Consider the following 22,065-nt stretch of genomic DNA (forward strand, 5'->3'; position numbering starts at 1 on the left):
TGCATTGAATGATTTGCTGCTCCTGGGTAGAGAACTTTATGTACTAAGCAAAAAAGAATTTGAATTTCTATGCTCCCCTAACCCCATAGTCCCCATCTTTCACCATCTCCCAAAGATCCATAAATCGCTCACAAACCCTCCGGGACGTCCCATTGTGGCGAGCATTGGATCTTTGGGAGATGGGCTCTCTCGATTTATAGACGCATATTTGCAACCTATTGTACAGTCACTTCCATCTTTTTTGAAAGACTCCAGTCAATTAATCTTTGATCTCAACAGAGTACAATGGCGAGAGAGTTATAGATGGGTGACTATGGACGTGACCTCTCTTTACAACATCATCAAACATGATCAGGGCATTTTCGCCGTACAACATTATCTAAGGTCTTCTCATTTATCACCAGCACTATGCACTTTTCTGTTAGATTCCATCACTTTTTTACTCACTCACAATTATTTTTCTTTTGACTCACAATTTTATTTACAAACTCGGGGCACTGCTATGGGCACTTCTTTCGCACCTTCATATGCAAATCTTTTTATGGGGTTGTGGGAGTCTGTATTTATTTTCAGTGATAAAAACAGTTTTCGGCACCAGATTAAATTTTACAAACGCTACATAGATGACCTTCTGTTTATTTGGGATGGTGATTTCACATCTTTAGAAACATTTATTCACTCACTTAATAACAATGATCACAATTTACATTTCACATATCAGGAGAACATGAATCACATTTATTATTTGGATTTAATGCTGTATGTCGATATGCGGGGTAGCATCCAAAGTGACATTTATAGGAAACCAAATGCACGTAATTCCTACCTAGGAGCAGATAGTAACCATTCTAAATCTCTTAAAAAGGGCATTCTCAAAGGACAATTTACACGACTAAAAAGATTGTGTTCTACTGAGGAATCATTCGATGTACAATCTAAAGATCTTATTACAAGATTTCTATCTAGAGGTTATAATCAATATGACATTATTGAAGCTCATGCAACTGTCAAAACATTAGATAGAAGAGATCTTTTACTCTCCTCCAAAAAGAGACCAAAACATGATAAGGCAACAACACCATTGTTTATTACACAACAGAGCAGGCAGACAAATCACATACGATCTATTATCTATAAACATTGGGATATCTTGAAACTAGACAAAGATTTGACTTCAGTTCTTGTTAATAAACCAAAACTTGTATTCAGAAAGGCCAAATCATTGGGCACATTCCTTTCCCCTAGCCTGTTTGATTCCAGGATCAACAGAAGTAAGATACGAAATATACCAAAAGGGTTTTTCTCATGTGGACACTGTGGGGTATGCAAGTTTGTGAGAAAAAGAAAAAATGTCATTTGCATTAACCCCAAAAGAGAACATACTATACACACCTTCATCAATTGTAACTCTAGTTACACTGTATATCTTCTAAGATGTGGGTGTGAGAAGGGATATGTGGGTCGCACTAAACGACCCCTCAAAATTAGAATTATGGAACATGTCCGTGCAATTATCAAACAAGACCAATCTCATCCGGTCTCGAGACACTTTTCAACTTGCCCAAAGGGGACCATAAAAAATTTCACATTCTCAGGTATCGATCACATACATGCCCCAATTCGGGGAGGTGATAGATTGGGCATGTTGAATAGGAGGGAAATGTTCTGGATGTACAGCCTAGATACAATGCAACCTTCTGGCTTAAACATTGATTGGGAATTGAAGCATTTTTTATAAATTATATATTTGTGTTACAGTTCCCATTCTATTATTTCTGTTTAACCTTTTTCAATGGTTTATTTATGAAATAAGATATCTATTCTTTATATTTTGTATACTTCTTTGAAGATATGTTTCTATTATTATGTTTATGTTTAAATTATTATTATATCTGGATATTTTGTTTATATGACTAAATTATAGCCATATCCTTCTACATTTTTTGAATTTGTAATTTACACTTATGAATTGTCTCTATATTATGATTTTCATTTGTATTCATGTGATTTTTTGATTTAAACATCTGTTTAAATACTATACATATATTTATTATATATACATAAATCATATATTCATTATTATCGTATTTATATTTCAGATTATTTTTCTTATACCTAACACTTATATTAATTCAAGACATGATATTTTCACTTCATTATATACATTGGTGACCATCAAATAATACATTATATTTTAATTGGGGTTTTTTATCATATTGTTTTCTTATTATTACTTTTACTGTATTCATTTTTACACATTTATTGGTAAGACTAATATTAATTTTATCACACACTTATTGGTTATTTACACATTTATACACACTTATTATTCTTTATCTTTTCACATACTATATCACATTTATATTAGACCACATTTATACATTAAGGGATAATATTATTAATTTTTCACATATACATATATCACACTATTGTATACACCTATCTATAGACTTTATTTGTCATTAGATATACTTATTTTTCCTTGACTACATGTTATATAGTATTGTTTGGTTGGGATATTAGTCTTCCACTTTGATGATTGGTTAATCTGTTAATTGTTGTTTATTGTTAAGCTCCATTGGACTTGGTGATGCTCAGAGGCTTTGGACGCTCTCCTGGGGGTAGATTTTACAGGGCGGAGGATTCATTTGATTACTCATACTCTTCAGCTTATACCATTTAACGCTGACCTCATCGTGGGCGTGCATTAGCCTCTGACCATTATATAACCCGACTCCCATGGAGCAGTAGTACTCTTTGATAAAGCGCCTCCACGGCGGGAAACGCGTCAGAGTTTTTTAATCTAGTGTGTCTGCTCTTTTTTGGCTATTATGCCTAATAAATAAATTTATATTTTTTTGCATCAAAGCCCTCTTCATCATTTTGGCAGTGCTCTGCTCTCTCACTACTATTCTTTGACTTCCCTGCATTGTAGCACGCATCGGCACTTCCTACACGGAGCAGCTGATCCATTCGAGAGGATTTCCTTCACTAGCTGCATGTGTCTCAGTCATTGCCAGTGTGCAGCCGATAACCCCTTCCCTCACCTGCTCCGGGAGATTCCAGCATTGACGGACCCTATTTGGAGGCTCTGAGTGCGTCGTCCTCCCCACCAACAGCCGCCACTTACCCCCCTGCAGCAACGGACCGGTTCATCAGGAGTTTTCCAGCAGGCACCCGGTCAGACGGCCAGAGACTCTGCTTGCAGGGCTCCATTACACCTGTCAGTCTCCTTCACCGGGTTTGCCGCACGTTCAGCTGAGGAGTTTAATACCAGCTATCTCCTCCTCCCAGGGGGGGTGTGTACCATCGGCGTGGGGAAATCGTTTCCAACGGCTCCAAACAGGTGAGGTGGGGGTATTCAGGCACGCACATACCATCGGCACATTAATGGAGACACCCTCACCGTTTATCTACTCAGTTTTGGTTCTTTATTATGTGCTTATTTGTCACTAACTGCCTGGCATATTTGTAGCACCACCAGGGGTTCACCCCCATTTTTTCTCACATGTCTTCGCAAAGGGTCTACCGGCGCCGCTTGGTCCAACGCTGATCTGTACCTCCGCGGGGGATGGGGTCCAGCTGGACGTCCCACCGTATGGACAGTCTCTGGATCAGCAACACAGCATACAGGAACATGCAGCAGACTCTATCACTGGGTCCCTGCACTAAGGAACTGCACAGGGTATCTCTCCCTGCACAAGGAACTGCACAGGGTCTCTCTCTCTCCCTGCACTAAGGAACTACAGCAGGCACTGTAACTCTGTCCCTGCCTATCACACAGCTGAAGGCACAGGGTCCTTACCTAAGGGCCTGTCCCTATGACCACCCACCCTCACTAGTGGGGAGTCAGGGCCTCAACTCTAGCCTGGGGTACTTCTGACCTAGGGCAGAAGCTTGCAGCTCTCTGCCCCCCTACCTTCCCCCTCTGTCTCCTCGGTCTCACTGATTTCCTCACTGCAGCACACAACAATGTATCTTTCCTCTCAGGGAAAGCTGTAAGCCTTATTGGCTCCCTGGTGTCAGGTGGCCTGTCTGCCTCTAAGCATTCTGGGGGCTGTAGTCCTCCATGGCCCTCTTTCCTATTGGGGACGCGTGCGCGATCTGTAATGGCCGCCGCTACTCTCCGCTGAGCCTGCGCAACCCTGTAATGGCCGCCGCATCACCCTAACTGCACATGCGCGACTGTGGGCCGTCCCTGCGCTACGGAGCGCCTCTGCTGCCACTTCTTTACCAAAATGGCAGCAGCGTCGCTACTGCGCATGTGCGAACCTCCGCGACACAACCAAGATGGCGACGCCCTGCCTTCGATGCCGCCGGAGCCCCAGCAGCAGCGAGGGTAAGGGGGACCAGGGGGGACCCTGCTACATATATAAAAAAGCTTCCCTACCCTTCCCCTCAGCAGCCAATGCAGTTAAAATAAAGAATTTATATATTGCGTAATCCTATTGTTAACATTTATACAGTGTGAGGTGCATAGTCATTCCATGGCATGATGACGACATCATTTAAATCTACTCAAATAGCAAACATAGTTGTTAAATGCTGTGCGTAGCTCTACAACATCGCAGTGCGCCGATTGCAAACATTTATTTTTCGGTTTCAGGATCTAAAATTAAAAGATGTTTCTATTGAAATCCCAGTGTCAGGACAACATCCAAACAATATGTTACAATGAAAATCTCTATATAGAAACACTGTATGCCACATCGAAAACGTAGGCAAAGCGTAAGAGGAAATATACTGTGCACTGGCAACATCCTGCACTGGTGAAAAGAAATCAAAAATAGGAATGACCTTCACAGACGCAATGTGGTATAACACAGGAGTGGGAGGAAAACAGCAGCACACCTGCTGGAGAACCTTTATACCCATACCGGAACAATTCACAACTGAATACAGATTTCAGATTCTCAAGGGGCCGTTGACATTGACAGAGAAAAAAATATCCGAAGTGAGATCAACAGAGATTTGTAAAAACAAGGTTTAGAATCCACTTTTCCTCCGCTGCGTCATTGTGTACGAAATGAGGAAATATGGTCATTCAGATCTTGTACCGTTTAATACATGTTTGTCACAGTTTACAGTATACTGTGCAAAGTAAATAACTGTAGAATCAAGAAACAGCAAAAAAGATAGCTGGACCAGCATTGTGACCGGATTGCAGGCACATATCAGCCCGTGCGATTCCTTCAATGGCGGCCCACCTCCTGCAGTGTCGCGGCTTCATGTGATGTCAGATCGCCATGACAACGTGCCACTGCGGGAGGAGATGCCGCTCCATAGAAAGTAAAGACACTTACAGAGGTACCGTGCGCCCTCCCCCGGCAATCAATTTAGTTGTGGGCAAAAGTGTGGGGAATCTGTAATCAAGCCCCCCTTACCCTCCTCCCTCTCTCTCTTCTGCCCTTACACTCCCCCATTTCTTCCCCTCCACCCCTCTCTTCCCCCCCCCCCTCACTCACTCCAATACACACACAGACATACAGGAAGACACCTCCCCCCCCCCCCCCCCCAACAATTTTACCTTGGGGTGAGGAGGTCTCAGTCTGGGGAGTCCGGTCTAGTGAGTCCGGAGCTCCTCCCTCTGGTCTGGCAGAAGTTGGACCCAACTTCTGGTTCCGAGTGGAGGAGGGAGAGTGTTGAAGACAGTGACTGCCGGGCTGCTGCTTGGGAAGCTGGGGAGCCTCAGCGCCGGCACACAGCACCAGCCCACCGGGGTATCCACTCGTGATTGTGACATCTACAAATAATAGAATGTAAATATACAGATATATGTCCATGTGTGTATGTATGTACCGGTATATCTTTATTTATATAGCGCCATTTATGTACACAGCGCTTCACAGCAGTAATGCACACCATATAATAATATAACACACAATGGGAATAAGCGTTTCAGACATGGCAGTAATAATAGGAAGGGGGGTTCCTGCCCCGAAGAGCTTACAATCTAAGTGATAATTAGGGAGAACTTACAGAGACAGCATTGTAGAATTTGTAGTGCTAACGTACAAATAGTTATGGTGAATGTAATAGCCTATTGTATTGGTACTGATGTTATCACAAACATTTCCGTCTACATGCAGAGATGAATGTTAAAATGTGATGAACTTAAATACATGTTTTGATATACGAAATGATAACTGCTGTTGATGTAGAGAAATGGTAATGATTAATTTAATATGTTATGGTCTTGTAATACAATTTCCATTTTAGTGTCATAAATTTGTCATTTTTTTGTAGCAAGGTTATAAAAAAATATATATCCCATTCTCTAACCAACTGTATTGTTTCTATTAGCTATTCACTTCTAAATGAATCCTCACTCAAATTAAGATTACCTTGCTAGGTATGCAAACTAAAATATTATTATTAAGTAAATTAAAAACTACATGTATTGCTTCCATAGAAGACATAATGACTTTGTCTATTTGAAGACTATGTTTGCTATTTGAGTGTTATCTGGACTGCAATATTGTGGGTGATATTTATTCACGTTGGAATACTTTCTATTATTATTTCCATGATAAATGTATTATTCATATTCATACTTTATTTTCTCAGGGGCTGTGGCTAAAACAATGCTGATTGTCCTTTCTTGTGTTTAGGTTGCTTGTTTGAAGATGACCTCTGCAAATCATATGAGATCTGCTTAAATGGTAGGTCAACATTTTCCCCCCGTTTTTTTGTTTGTTATATTTGTCTTTTTTTTGCATATTTAATGTGAGATGTTTAAGTAAGAGGTTGTAATAATACAGTATGAATACCAAGACACAGAACAAATGGTTCATCAAGTCCAATCCTACCTCCAACAGTGTCTGACAGTCTGTGTAGAACTGGATATTCTGTCTATAATTAATCATCTATAGTGCAAAGCAGCACAGTCACGCACTTTCTTTCTCATAATGAGCTACAGATAGTCAAAGCATGCGATTCAATTATTATCACTCTTTCTAACAGGTATTTATGGAGTCACTAACTCATTCATTTTATTTTCTGTGCAGTGGCTAAAAATTCCACAGGTTAATAAGGCATTAAGTGTAAAACGGTTTCCTTTTGTTAATAATATACTGTAAATGCTGTTGCAGAATTTCAGTGACTATCCTTCTACTGTGTATAATGTACAGTAAAACAGCTAGCACCTATTTATCATCTACTCCCTTATCCAGTGCTTCTCATGACTTTCTCTCTACAGTGCCTTCTCCAGCTCAAGATAATCGAAAATAATAGATTTACACAATTATTAATTATACGTTCTTTTTTTTATATTGTTACAACCCATTGTAAATTGCATTTGAAACCTTGAGCACTGTTTGTGCATCAAGGTGATGTTTCAGTGAGCTCTGCAGGACGATTCCAAGATCTGTGCCCTGTTCACTATTAATTAATTCAGATTAAATTGTTGTACAGTATATACTGTACGTTTATATATTGTGCACACGTGTATATTTTGCATACTTTCTCCCAATCATCAGTATTTATAGAGCATATTCTTATAATTTATTTATAAAATATTTAACCAGGAAAAAATAAAGGATCTGCCTTTCGTTTTTAAATATGTCTTGTGCACAAAAGTAAAGTTAACAACACAGTATTACAAGTTACAGCTACAAACAAGTTTAAAGTAGGAGACATCTTGAAGGAACGTAGACAGGAAGCAGATTTGAGGGACTCGGGTAAACTGTTCCAGCCGTAGGGGGAATGGAACAAGAAGTAAGAGCGACCGTATTCTTTATTGAATCTTGGGACTGTAATCAGGTCTCTGGAGACAGATCTAAGGAGATCAGTGCTGTGTACCGTAGGGGTGAGAAGCCGGCTCGGATAATTGGGTAACTTGTCCAGAAACTAAATATGCATTACCTTTCATTTACCAGTTAAATGTAATCTGCATTTTAACATTCAGTCTTCTCGTATCCTCAGTATAAAGTCTGAATCAGCTTTATAGTCTGTGATCTGCAAAACTTAACAACTTGTTATTTTCCATTTTCAATATATAATGTATGCATGTTTTGGAGAATAATAATAATGACTTTATTTGATATAGCGTTTTTTGTCACAATTACAGTATAGTGCGAGGTACGCAGCACGTAGGCTTTTTACAGACACAGTCCCTGCCCGGATGAGATTACAATCTGTTTTTGGTGCCTGAGGCACAGGGAGATAAAGTGAATTACCCAAGGTCACAAGGAGCTGACACAGAGTCAGTGTCTTTACTCACTCAGCCACTCCTTCTCTAAGAGTATACTGTAGTAACCATTGTACATTTCCAGAAAACTATACACTTTATGGTTTTCAATAATGTGAAAAAGGAAAATGTAGTCGCACTGATTGTGTCCTTATGTGGACATCAACATTTCAAGAACGTAAATTCCGCACTTTGACTAGCTAAATAATTTACAAGCATAGGAAAGGTACTGTAGGGTGCTGTAAATCCATAGTGATTCTTCATCAACATGTTTGTGTAACACCTCTTCCGCTGGCCAATAGAAGAGGGGCCACACCCAGGTGTCACAATGTCTGTCAGGCGAGGCACAGTGGCTCTGATTACCTTGTGCCTCGTGGTGCTGGCATCTGTGCAGGCTGGTGTGGTAAGCAAATACATGGAGGGTGCCAGGAACTTTTCTTCACTTGATTATTAACATCCTCTTTGGAATGCTCATGCATCATTTCCAAAGAGGCACAATTCTTACTTACAGTAGTTATGCACAGTACTGGCAAGATGGTAACAGGCAATGGTGGTTCCTCGCCACTGAGATCCATGGACTCCATGTCACCTAAACATTATAACTTGAGACATAACTGGAGAGATTCTTTCCCGCCTGTAATCCCCTAGTCTGAAGTACCCGTATTCCCCTATTGTGGGTGGAACACACCTCAAGGCCATATAGTGGGACGAAGTAAGAACCGTGCCTCTTTGGAAATGCTGCATGAGTATTCCAAAGAAGATGTACTGGACTGTTCCTGCACGGATGCCAGCAACCTGAGGGGCAAGGTAATAAGAGCCACTGAGCGTAACCTGCCATTTCACACAACAGCTGACAGACATTGGGACACTTGGGTGTGTTCCCTCTTCTGTTGGCTGGGGGAAGAAGTGTTACATTTGCAACTGTCCTAAACAATTCCAGTTTGATTAAAGTTTCAACCAACTTACAGTATCTGTCTTATATCGCCTCTCAGAGGATGTGACGGTACATTAAAGCCATCACTCATCACAGGATGGGAGTAGGCAGGTCTGCAAATGTGCAAATAAATAAACATTATGTTTTAATATTTAATATTTGGGTTCCATAGATAAAAATATGTATACGTTGCAAGATAGCTGGCTAAGATATGTCTCTCTCTCCCCCTGTGAGTGGGGAACGAATTCTGAAGCTATACCATTTTAGCTCAGGTTAAGATAACATCGACATTGTATTTTGTCTAATTCAGTACTTTGATGCAAATATTCAGTTATTTACAAATCATGGTTCCCTTAGAAATTGAATGACATTCTGTAATTTGCCCACGGGGATCTTTAGATAACACTTCACAAGAATGATGCTGTTGCATAAGGAGAAATGAGCTAAATGTATATATTTTGTAAGTGTAGAAAAACATTGTTGACAGGGATGTATCCCTACAGGGCTTTTTGTGTGTAATGTACTAACCTTCATCTTCTCAAGATGGATTAATTAAGATTGTTTACTAAACGCTAATGTAAAGAACATATAAAAAATTGTAAAGGTCAAAGGTTTTTTTATTAGTATAGTTGAATGCAAAAATAATATGAATAAAAATTAGTATCTTAAATACCTTTGTTATGACTCTTTATGCTCCCATTGAATCCTAGTGCACACTTTGGAGTTTATTCATTAAACTGCAATAGTGTGGTTGGGTCACTCTCTCACAGAAACTCCCATTGACTTCATTGAGAGCTTCTTTTTCATAGGTTCCCAATGAGCACTATCGCAGTTGAATGAATAACCGCCAACGTGTGCACTAGGATTCAATGGGAGCATAAGGAATCATTACTAGAGTATTGGAATGACACTGGGAAACAAGGTGGGTTGAAGGACAAAATATGGAGGAAATATCACAAGTCCAGAACGTTCAATATCTATTACAGTTAAGTAAGTACTGCAAGAGTGACTAAGTAGTTTAGATTTTCCTTACAGGTAGATGAATGTGCCCGTTATACAATTACTCCTGTATTATGCGTAGCACCCCTTCCCACACCGTATGGGAGATAGCGTCGCTACTGGAGTATTCTGTGGTGCTGGTGCATACCTGGCTGGTAAACAGGAGACAGGAGATCTGCGCAGTGGTGTGGGGGGGGGGGGGGGGTTAGGGGTGGGGGGAGTCAGGAAAGGCTCACGGTGATTCTTTCAGTGACAGCGCCTCCAGTCCAAGAGGATCCTGTGGCTTAGAGGATGAACCTCAGAGACACTTCTTCTTAGTTGACAGTCAATCATAACACCTGATTGGGTATAATTGGTTTATTATTACATGCATGTTGGTATATACAGGTCACAGTCTCCGAATGCAGTACCCAGACTTTAGACCTTGACTATCTTCCTTTGTAGATACCTTACCCCATGCTGGGGCAAGGCCTCAGCCTGCTCCCTCTGGGGAGAGGCTCTCAAATGTGTCTGTACACTCTGAAGTACAACCCAGAACCACTGCTACCCCCAAAACCTTACTCTATTCCAGGGGTGTGCAAACATTTCCCAAGCGCACCCCTGCCTGCTCTCTTCGGTGTCTCACCCTCCCCCCCCCTGCTCGACCTCGTCATCCAATGACACGCGGGTTCATGTGACTTCACGTTGCCATGGTAACGTGACGTCACGTGACCCTGTGACGTCATTTAACGCTGTGTTACCAGGACGACACGTTGCTGGAAGGGAAGGTACGTGTATTATAGAGGCCTCGCGTGGTCCCCCGGCATTTGATTTAAATGCCTGGGGGGAGAGCGCGGGAACTCTCTAACTGCTTCACCCCTTCCCAGAAAATCTAGCACCCCCCAGTTTGCGCACTGCTGCTCTATTCTATAGGGGTGAAAAAAAACCTCCTTCCCTGGGGTGTGGCTAGTAAGCCGGCCTACACACGGTCATAGGCCCTCCCTTAGAATAGCAGGCTAATTCTGAACTTTATTGAACATACACACTGAACAATGTAACAGACTCAGCATAGTCTAGAAAATAGAGAGAATTAGGGGGAGGGGAGGGAGAGAGAGACTGAGGGGGAGAGAGAATGAGGGGAAGGGTGAGAGAGAATGGGGGGGAGGGTGAGAGAAAATAGGGGGGGGGGTGGGTGAGAGAAAATGGGGAGGGATAGAGAGAATGGGGGAGAAGGTACTGTAGATAGAGAATGGGAAAAGGTAGAATGAATAATACAGTGGTGACACTATTAGATAAATATCATTATAATATTCATTTTTTTAGTAATGTCATTTGTTGTTTTAATAATTTTTTTATGTGTCCCGGTTTTTCATTTTTAAAATATGGTCACCCTATATGTGTAGCACTGTTTCCCCTACCCACCCACCCCCAGTGGGAGATACACAGCCTCTGCTACCTGTGTGTGTGGTGCGATACCTGGTAGGACCAGGGAAGCTGAGCAGGATTTGCGATGTAGTGGAGATCAGGGCAGGCATAGGTTCTTCCCGTAATTCATCTCACTGGTGTTAGCGCCTCCAACCATAGTGGGTTCCAGGGTGTCCAGAAGTCAGACCCCACTATTGCATACTTCTCCGTCCTGCCCAAGGACTGATACTAAGACAGGAGTGATAATAAGAGTCTTTATTGTATGGCAGGCATCCACTGCAGATCTCCTTACAGTGATGCAGAGTCTCAGAGGTCCCAGACTTCTGGATGGTGATGGCCCTTGGTCTTACATGGCCTCTGTGGCTGAATCTGCTGTTCCCTCAGACAGAGGTGAGCACGCTCATCGCGCCATGGGAGAGACTCATAGCTCTCTGCTTCCTCTCTCCTCCAGATCAGGAACAGGACTGATATTAAATTTGGCATTCCCCTAGTTAGGACAGAAGGGTCGGGCTCATGGTCTATACGTATCCCTGATAGGCTTACACAGGCCATGAGTCACCACCTTACTCCAGTCCATCATAGAGGAGCATGGGTAGGGGTCACAAGCCCACAGATTAACCCCTTACAGCCTGCAGCTAGCAGGACTTACATAACAGGGTGGGGAAAGAAAGGCGGAAAAGACATACCCTATTACATATGTTTATTAAAAGTCCCTCCTGTAATGCATTATGTTTTGCTGGAAGTTAGAGCACAAGTCCTATCTCTCTAATCTCTTTGAAAAATAAATTTTCATGGAATAGTCAGAATATATGTATATATATATATATATATATATATATATATATATATATATATATATATATATATATATATATATATATATATATATACATATATTCTGACTATTCCATGATATAGGAATATATATATATATATATAGAGATAAATAGTTCCTTACCAGGCAGACCTCGAATCCCAAGACACCACAGCAAAGAAGAGACAGCACTCAAGATAATCCTGTGTCAAAAGTGTATTAAAGGAAACATGGCACAATCACCCGGCGTTTCGGTCCTAGGAACAGGACCTTTCTCAAGGGAGCTCCTTGTTTCCTTTAATACACTTTTGACACAGGATTATCTTGAGTGTTCCCAGCAAAATGGAGGCTGCGCTCGTCTGTTGTCTCCTGGATATCTCCGTTATCTACCTTCTCCCGCAGCTCCCAATTCCTCCGGCGATCACCCGGGCCAACAGTCAATAGATAACAAAAAAGTTGGAGCGCAGAGAGAAAAAAGAGGTGGTATTAGGCAAAATCACTTTAATGGGTAACAATACATATAAAAACTTACAATCAGTAAAGCTGCATCGCCCGTAGGGTTCCCAAGCCTGTCCTCACTAACGCTGCCTCACTCGGCAGTGCCCTGCTGCGAATCTCTGCCCTGCTCCAACCCGGAAGTGGAAGTCCAATGCTGGGCTCTCTCGCGAGATCGCTCTTAGGGAATGTGATGGCTATGGCTGGAATTCAAAACCGAACCCCTATAGGCTACGGGTACCACTCTCCAAGACCGAGTGTGTACCCTAAATTCTATGCAACCCCTCAACGCGTTTCGCGCGATCTTGCGCTTCGTCAGGAGGTAATAAACATCTCAGGGGGCTGCCTTATATAGGCCACCACCCCCCTGATTGTGCTAAATCTATTACACATGTGCATACTTGTTACAATGAATAAACAATGATCCTGTGACTAGACATATACTCTAAACATGACATAAACAAAAACAAATCACTAATATCTTATACATTGATTATAAAACCCTTTACACACATCCTAAAAATTCTATATACTTTCCCTAGAACATTATTTAAAATTACTTTTAAAATTCCTTAAAATAGTCCCTAACTTGTACTTAGATCCTTAAATCAATCACCTGCTTATCAGCATATTGGAAATAGCTACTCTAATGAAACTTTTTCTTAATCTAATTGCAGACCACATTCTATAAAATTGTATTTTTCATTTTTTATATAAAATGTTTGTATACTCTTCCACTTATTAAAAAATAGATAGACTAAAAATTAAACATTAAAATTTGGAAACTGTGGAACCTAAAACCCCTATATTGCATATTTGTTTTAAAGTTAGAATTCATATAACTATCTAAGGAAGGGATTTAGCTCTATCATTTCATTCAGACCATCAGGTATTTTACTTTTAAGTGTATATATCCAATATTGTTCTCGTTGAAGTAACTTTAGATCTCTATTCCCTTTTCTAATATCTTTTTGGACTATCTCTAAACCTCTGAAGCATAGACCTTCAGTTAACCCATTATGGTGTTTTAAAAAGTGCAGTGCCAAATTATGTACTTTTTTGCCATTTTCCACATTGCGTTTGGCATTTCTGATACCGTTGACATGCTCGTCAGGGGGGTGGTGGCCTATATAAGGCAGCCCCCTGAGATGTTTATTACCTCCTGACGAAGCGCAAGATCGCGCGAAACGCGTTGAGGGGTTGCATAGAATTTAGGGTACACACTCGGTCTTGGAGAGTGGTACCCGTAGCCTATAGGGGTTCGGTTTTGAATTCCAGCCATAGCCATCACATTCCCTAAGAGCGATCTCGCGAGAGAGCCCAGCATTGGACTTCCACTTCCGGGTTGGAGCAGGGCAGAGATTCGCAGCAGGGCACTGCCGAGTGAGGCAGCGTTAGTGAGGACAGGCTTGGGAACCCTACGGGCGATGCAGCTTTACTGATTGTAAGTTTTTATATGTATTGTTACCCATTAAAGTGATTTTGCCTAATACCACCTCTTTTTTCTCTCTGCGCTCCAACTTTTTTGTTATCTATTATCTTGAGTGTTGTCTCTTCTTTGCTGTGGTGTCCTGGGATTCGAGGTCTGCCTGGTAAGGAACTATTTATCTACACATTACCTATGGGACAAGCACCTGTATTTTAACATTATATGTGAGTGCCATCTGAAAATTTTGCATATATATATATATATATATATATATATATATATATATACATACATACATCTTTTTATTATTTTTTGTAAATAAGCAAAGTGGTGACAGTCAAATACTGTAATAAAAAAAGGTATAGATGTATATAGCAACTACCATATTTACAATACATGAGAATCCTAATCTTCAAGATTTATCCATCACAGTAACAAAACCAGTGACAGGATCCTAAATAGTATACAAGATTACTATGGTGTACCTCATTCTGATTAATTGCAGAGGCATACAGTACATGTGAATATCTGTAACCAGTATTTCAGCACAAATAAAGAGAACATAGGTGGCAGTTTATTGATTCACATATTGAGAAGAAAAGGTAACAGTTTCATAGGAGACAATTTATATACCTGTTTGCTAACTTTGTAAAAAGGATCAGGCATGTATCCTGAATCTCAACAGGTGTTATGCGGTTATTAAGTAAATATAGTTGGATGCTACATTGATTAAGCTCCTGGTACAAAGCCATATGTGCAGTTGCGTAGAGACAGAACTGATGGCATGATAATATCGATCACAAGGCATGATGTTGAATTCTACCATCTGTATATGCAAAAAGCATTCTGCTAATGTTCTTAATCATTATGTCTTCTATTGATATCTGGCAAAAGTGCAATTTGCCATATATTTTTGGGATTTGCAGAAGCTGTAAAGGAACAGTAGCATTCACTGTCAATTATGATCGCAAATAAATGCGAAAGTATTAATATGTAAAAAAAAAATATTTATTTATAGACGTAAAGTACAATTTTAAATAATGAAGCATCCAACCAAGTACAGTACTTCTACGGAAAACGATGTAAGTTTAAATATCCAAATTTAATTATAAAATGTGAACACTCCTAAACAATATGTAGTCAATGTGGTATTTAAATGCTTTTAGCTCATTCTAGTTAAATATTTGTGATCGATGGCTGCTAACAACCAATGTCTCTTGGAATTGACTCAAGTCTAAATTTATAGTTTATGTCAATTCTCTGAACTTTGAAGCCATTCACTGTCTTGCTTTTTCCTGGAAAGATACCGCCAGTATGTGCAACGTGTACCCTGGGACCTGTATCAAATTTAGATATTCAGGCCCTGTTAAATAAGCTTTTAAACCGTCTTACTCTGCTGGAGAACATATTAGTCTGATTAATTCAGCTGCAGCATGGAGAAAAGTTCCCAGCATATTGAACAGGTGTTTTAGTGAATGGGCCACAAGGGACTTTTTGGCTTGGCATCGCTTTGTGAATATTGTTTTACGTACCTGCCTGCCAAGTAACTCCAGGTCACCTGCATGATAGGTTCCTGACATGATGTTGTATTCCCATTTGTAGGGTGGCACCTCAGATATTTATCAAATCAGGAATTGTCCTCTAAGTGACAACCAATCAAGTGAGAACATGAGGGGTAAATAGACAAGAGGCAAAATGCTGACTTTGTTTTAGCCTATCAAGGCTCCATATCTACACAACCTCAACAGCTCCAGCACATCATCAGATTAAGAATATCACATCATACAAAGGGACTTGTCAATGTGATCATTCACTGATGCTCACAGCAGAAATTAGAAGGGATGGGGGGAGTAAAATAGTGAGAATCCAGCTTTTTCCTTGCCAATTTGCCTTCTCTTTCAGTTCCACAAAGTGGTATCAAAACCCTCCCTCAGTAAAGCTGCTGCCCCTCTGTTTTTGTACTTTTTTTTTAACCCTTGGCAGCATTGCACTGAACTACATTGGTGTCATCAAATTTTGCCATGTCCCTAATGACTGACTTGGGAAATACCACTTTCCTCTTTTTAGTGCATCTAAATGCAGGGTGCGTCAATCGGAGTGCTTCTCCACAGAGGCACTGTGTTGCAATTGGTCTGTCCCCTTATTAATTAACCATCAGAATACCCTTCCCTGCCCTGCCGACACTCGAGGGTTGGAAATTAGTGCTGCCAGCTGACAGAAATAGGGAGGACTTCTGAGGTGTCATAGTGGAGAGCCACACATCCACATGATTCGTCCCTCATACCAAACTAGAATGCAAAAAGATTTTCTGAAGAAAAAGCTCACATATTTGAACCACACATAACAGCCATAAACCGTATGTGCTTCAAAATGATGTTCTGGCGCTTAAATAAGACACAACACTTCTGCAGAAATGTCTGCCAAATAACACTTGCTGAAGCTAAGTTGTTAAAAGTCTTAGGTATTACTCTTCTGATCTAGTATCTTTCCAAAAGGTAACAGACAAAATGTAAACTGTAGGGAGATAACATAGGTATACAAATAAGGTTAATCAATAGAGGATCAACCAAAAAGAATGCTTATTATGATGTACTCATGACCGGATATACAGTTAGGTCCGGAAATAATTGGACACTGAGACAAGTTTTGTTATTTCGGCTGTGTACCAAAATAAATTCAAGTTACAGTTAAATAACGAAAATGGGATTAAAGTGCAGTCTATCAGCTTTAATTTGAGGGTATTCACATCCAAATTAGAGGAAGGGTTTAGGAATTACATCTCTTTAATATGTCGACCCCACTTTTTCAAGGGACCAATAGTAATTGGACAATTGAATCAAAAGGTGTTTCATGGACAGGTGTGGGCTATTCCTTTATTATTTCATCATCAATTAAGCAGGTAAAAGGTCTGGAGTTGATTCCAGGTGTGGCATTCGCATTTGGAAGCTGTTGCTGTGAACCCACAACATGCGGTCAAAGGAGCTCTCAATGCAAGTGAAAGAGGGCATCCTTAGGCTGAAAAAAAAAGGGTTACATTTAAAGTAATCTCTTTATTTTGTTATGTGTCTTCATATGTCTTTTGTCACATATCACTAGGAAATATCTGTAACAAGTACACACATGTTTTTGTGTTAGGGGCAATTAGGAGGTGGTGGCTTATATAAGGCCGCCTCCTGGTATGCCCCAATACCTCCTGATGAAGCGCTAGTATGCGCGAAACGCGTTGAGAGGTTGCTCAGGTTTATGGTACACACGTCTCCTTGGAGTGTGATACCTGCACGATAGGGGTACCCGGTAGTTTCTCCTAACGTCACCCCCGCCAGCCATTGTCATCTCGCGAAAGAGCCAGCCCACCATCCTACAGTGGGTAGACTTACGGTTCCGGTTCAGGAACTCTGTGAGAATCCGTAGTAGGAAAGTACCGTTTGGGCAGGGGTAGTGACGGCGCAAACAACGGATGAACGTGGGATCCCCATCGTGTATGCAGCTATACCTAATTGTAAGTTTTTAATGTACAGTGTACCAAATAAAGTAACGATTGTTTAATATCCATTTTTTTCTTCTTCTCTGCGCTCCAACTTTTTTGTAAATTTCGTGCAAAAAAAAAAAAGAAAATCCATCAGAGAGATAGCAGGAACATTAGGAGTGGCCAAATCAACAGTTTGGTACATTCTGAGAAAAAAAGAACGCACTGTGAGCTCTGCAACACAAAAAGGCCTGGACGTCCTCGGAAGACAACAGTGGTGGATGATTGTAGGATCCTTTCCATGGTAAAGAAAAACCCCTTCACAACATCCAGCCAAGTGAAGAACACGCCAAGTGAAGAACACTCCAAGTCTACCATAAAGAGAAGACTTTACAAGAGCAATACAGAGGGTTCACCACAAGGTGCAAACCATTCATAAGCCTCAAGAATAGAAAGGCCAGATTAGACTTTGCCAAACAATATCTAAAAAAGCCAGCCCAGTTCTGGAACAGCATTCTTTGGACAGATGAAACTAAGATCAACCTGTACCAGAATGATGGGAAGAAAAAAGTATGGAGAAGGCTTGGAATGGCTCATGATCCGAAGCATACCACATCATCTGTAAAACATGGTGGAGGCAGTGTGATGGCATGGGCATGCATGGCTTACAATGGCACTGGGTCACTAGTGTTTATTGATGATGTGATAGAAGACAGAAGCAGCCGGATGAATTCTAAAGTGTATAGTGATATATTGTCTGCTCAGATTCAGCCAAATTCAGCGAAGTTGATTGAACGGCGTTTCACTTTACAGATGGACAATGACCCAAAACATACTGCGAAAGCATCCCAGGAGTTTTTTAATACAAAGAAGTGGAATATTCTGCAATGGCCGAGTCAATAACTTGATCTCAACCCGATCGAGCATGCATTTCACTTGCTGAAGACATAACTTAAGGTAGAAAGACCCACGAACAAACAACAACAGAAGACAGCTGCAGTAAAGGCCTGGCAAAGCATCAAAAAGGAGGAAACCCAGCGTTTGGTGATGTCCATGCATTCCAAACTTCAAGCAGTCCTTGCCTGAAAAGGATTCTCGACAAAGTATTAAAAAATGAACATTTTATTTATGATTGTGTTAATTTGTCCAATTACATTTGAGCCCCTGAAATAAGGGGACTGTGTATGAAAATGGTTGCAATTCCTAAACGTTTCATACGATATTTTTGTTCAACCCCTTGAATTAAAGCTGAAAGTCTGCAATTCTATTGCATCTCAGTTGTTTCATTTCAAATCCATTGTGGTGGCGTACAGAGCCAAAATTATGAAAATTGTGTCAAGTGTCCAATTATTTCCGGACCTAACTGTGTATATATATATATATATATATATATATATATATATATATATATATATATATAATCAAAAAATAAATAGATGATACCGTTCTGTGGCTAACGAAATGCTTTTATTTGTGCGAGCTTTCGAGATACACTGATCTCTTCTTCCGGCGATGTTACAATGAATGAAGCATGGATTACTTAAAAACAGTGTCTCTTGGAATGTTATCTGTGCTGTTCCTTCCCCCGGTGTGGATGTGTTTTATGGCTAGAGGTGTCAAAGGGTAACTGAAGGCAAGTGAAGAACATTCCAAGAGACACTGTTTTTAAGTATACCTTTTGCTTCATTCATTGTAACATCGCCGGAAGAAGAGATCAGTGTATCTCGAAAGCTCGCACAAATAAAAGCATTTCGTTAGCCACAGAACGGTATCGTCTATTTATTTTTTGATTATTGAAGCTCGGCTAACACGGTACTGATACCTCTACATGAATATATATATATATATATATATATATATATATATATATATATATATATAAAACAAGAAACAAACAGCGCAAATATTTAACAAAATGTTAGCGTGGTAAAAAAATATATAAACCACACTCCTAGCCAATTCAGTCAATATAAAAAAGGTATATAACATTACAATATACTAACCCTACAGACTGCAGCCAATTTAGGTCTGCAGCTCCACAATCGCCGCTTTGAATGTATAAAGAAGAATGACCTAGGCGCACATATGCAGGGGAAGAATAAAAAAGAGAGAGGAATATCATAGGGCAGTATATCAAATTATAGTCCGATAATAAAATGGTGAGATATGCACTTACACAAATAAAGCAAATAAAAGCCTTTAATCCACTTAGGGACTCACGAACTCAGCTCCTGCAGCTTGTCTTTTTCTTGGCCTCTGGATCTTTGGAGTGGTTATCCTCATGGATCAGCAACAGCAATCACGTTATGTCTGTTTGAACAGACTATCCCTTGTAGATAGATCTCACAAAGGAGGATAGGAAGGGAATAAAAGGAAAAACAGAATGTGTAAAACCTTTTAATAAAAATGTAATTAGTTTAAAATAAAAAAGAAGTAATCAACTCACATTCTGTGAGTTAAATATGGGCAGTAGAGTGTTTAGCAAGTCTCTCACACTCGTGGTTGGAAACGCCGATTACCAGTCCTCCTCACACCGGCGGTTACTTCCGCATCACGTGGTCTGGCCCGGCTCAGCTCTCGCGGGATTTGATCTCTGTTGATTCAGAAGTTCACTGCCGTGGCTCCGTTCGAATCTCTCTCTGAACAGTCTCTCGGCGTGTCTCTCACTGCACCAATAACGCTTGCCCTACGCGTTTCTCCACTTGGGCTTCGTCAGGGGCTGCTATTAGCATTTTAAATTACATTTTTATTAAAAGGTTTTACACATTCTGTTTTTCCTTTTATTCCCTTCCTATCCTCCTTTGTGAGATCTATCTACAAGGGATAGTCTGTCCAAACAGACATAACGTGATTGCTGTTGCTGATCCATGAGGATAACCACTCCAAAGATCCAGAGGCCAAGAAAAAGACAAGCTGCAGGAGCTGAGTTCGTGAGTCCCTAAGTGGATTAAAGGCTTTTATTTGCTTTATTTGTGTAAGTGCATATCTCACCATTTTATTATCTGACTATAATTTGATATACTGCCCTATGATATTCCTCTCTCTTTTTTTCTCTTCCCCTGCATATGTGCGCCTAGGTCATTCTTCTTTATATATATATATATATATATATATATATATATATATATATGTACGCGCATGCGCAGAACAGGCCGTCCAGGGGTTGCGCATGCGCAGAACGGGCCAGCCAGGGGTCGCGCATGCACGGCATGGAGGTGTTTCCTTCTGTCACGCATGTGCAGAATGACGCATTGCCTGTCTGCGCATCTAACGAAAATCGCCGGTTCCACTTTCCGACGATTTTCGCTTTACGGCAGGTCCTCAGAACGGAACTCGCCGTATTAGTGGGGCCCTCCTGTGTATATATATATATACACACACACATCAATACTTGCATATATATTCTAAGAGAGTTATATATATATATAAAATAAAAAACGAATAGACGGTACCGTTCTGTGACTAACAAAATGCGTTTATTAGTGCGAGCTTTCGAGATACACTGATCTCTTCTTCCGGCGGTGTTACAATGGATAAAGCAAGAAAGGTTTTTACTTAAAAACAGTGCAGCCTGGAATGTATCTGACTGAAGCCTACCCCTCCCCCAGGGGTGCTATGAGAGTACTATATTTTTTCTGACAATTGCATATGGCATCTTAATCTTCTGACATCAATGTTTCTATACAAATACATCTCATTAAACCTATTGCAGTGCTTTTGAAAACCTACCGTAGTAGATGCAACATCAGCAACAGCAAGCGATGTAGTAATTAGTGGAATAACAATTTAAATATTCTTTGGTTTGTAAATGTAGCTATTCACAAATTTACTTTGGGGGGAAATCTAAAACTCTGCATGAGTTCATCAGGCAACCCAGACAGAATTATACACTACCTACATGTTCTAGGACATTTGCTTTATATTTACCATTGTTTGCTCAGCATGACGAAGAAATGTTTGCTAGTCACAAAATCAGCAACACTAGCCATCTCCAATAATCAAAGTAATCTACAAATCCAACTGCCGGTTTTAAGCCAATGTTTGAGGAAAATCCTTGAGCATCTCGCAAAACTCTGCTAAATACATAGTCCATAGCAGGCTGTAATGGCCCATCGGATGAACACAGTGGGGGTCCCTCCGTTTTAATGGGACTCGCACGGTGTGAATCCTACCTCGCTTCACTTGTCTGTAACAGACGCACACTAAGAGAGACTGAATCAGTCACTCTACCTGCACGCCTCTAACAGGCGATCACAGGGCTTTTATTTTATTTTGATAATATATTATTGTAGCAGGGGGTCTCCGGAGCTGAATCGCATTGATTTCAGGTTCGGGG

At 40.5% G+C, this 22,065-nt stretch overlaps 1 protein-coding gene across 2 annotated transcripts in view; it reads left to right on the top strand.

The window, feature by feature from the left end:
* PTPRN2 (protein tyrosine phosphatase receptor type N2) overlaps window positions 1-22,065 on the top strand; it is a 1,212,473-nt gene that overhangs the window by 152,058 nt on the left and 1,038,350 nt on the right. For both annotated transcript variants that reach the window (XM_075587846.1, XM_075587847.1), the window contains exon 2: window positions 6,612-6,662. In XM_075587846.1, coding sequence (XP_075443961.1) covers window positions 6,612-6,662 — 51 coding nt within the window. The remainder of the gene's footprint in view (window positions 1-6,611; window positions 6,663-22,065) is intronic.

The sequence above is a fragment of the Ascaphus truei genome, chromosome 2 (assembly GCF_040206685.1).
Source record: "Ascaphus truei isolate aAscTru1 chromosome 2, aAscTru1.hap1, whole genome shotgun sequence".
Lineage (NCBI taxonomy): Eukaryota > Metazoa > Chordata > Amphibia > Anura > Ascaphidae > Ascaphus > Ascaphus truei.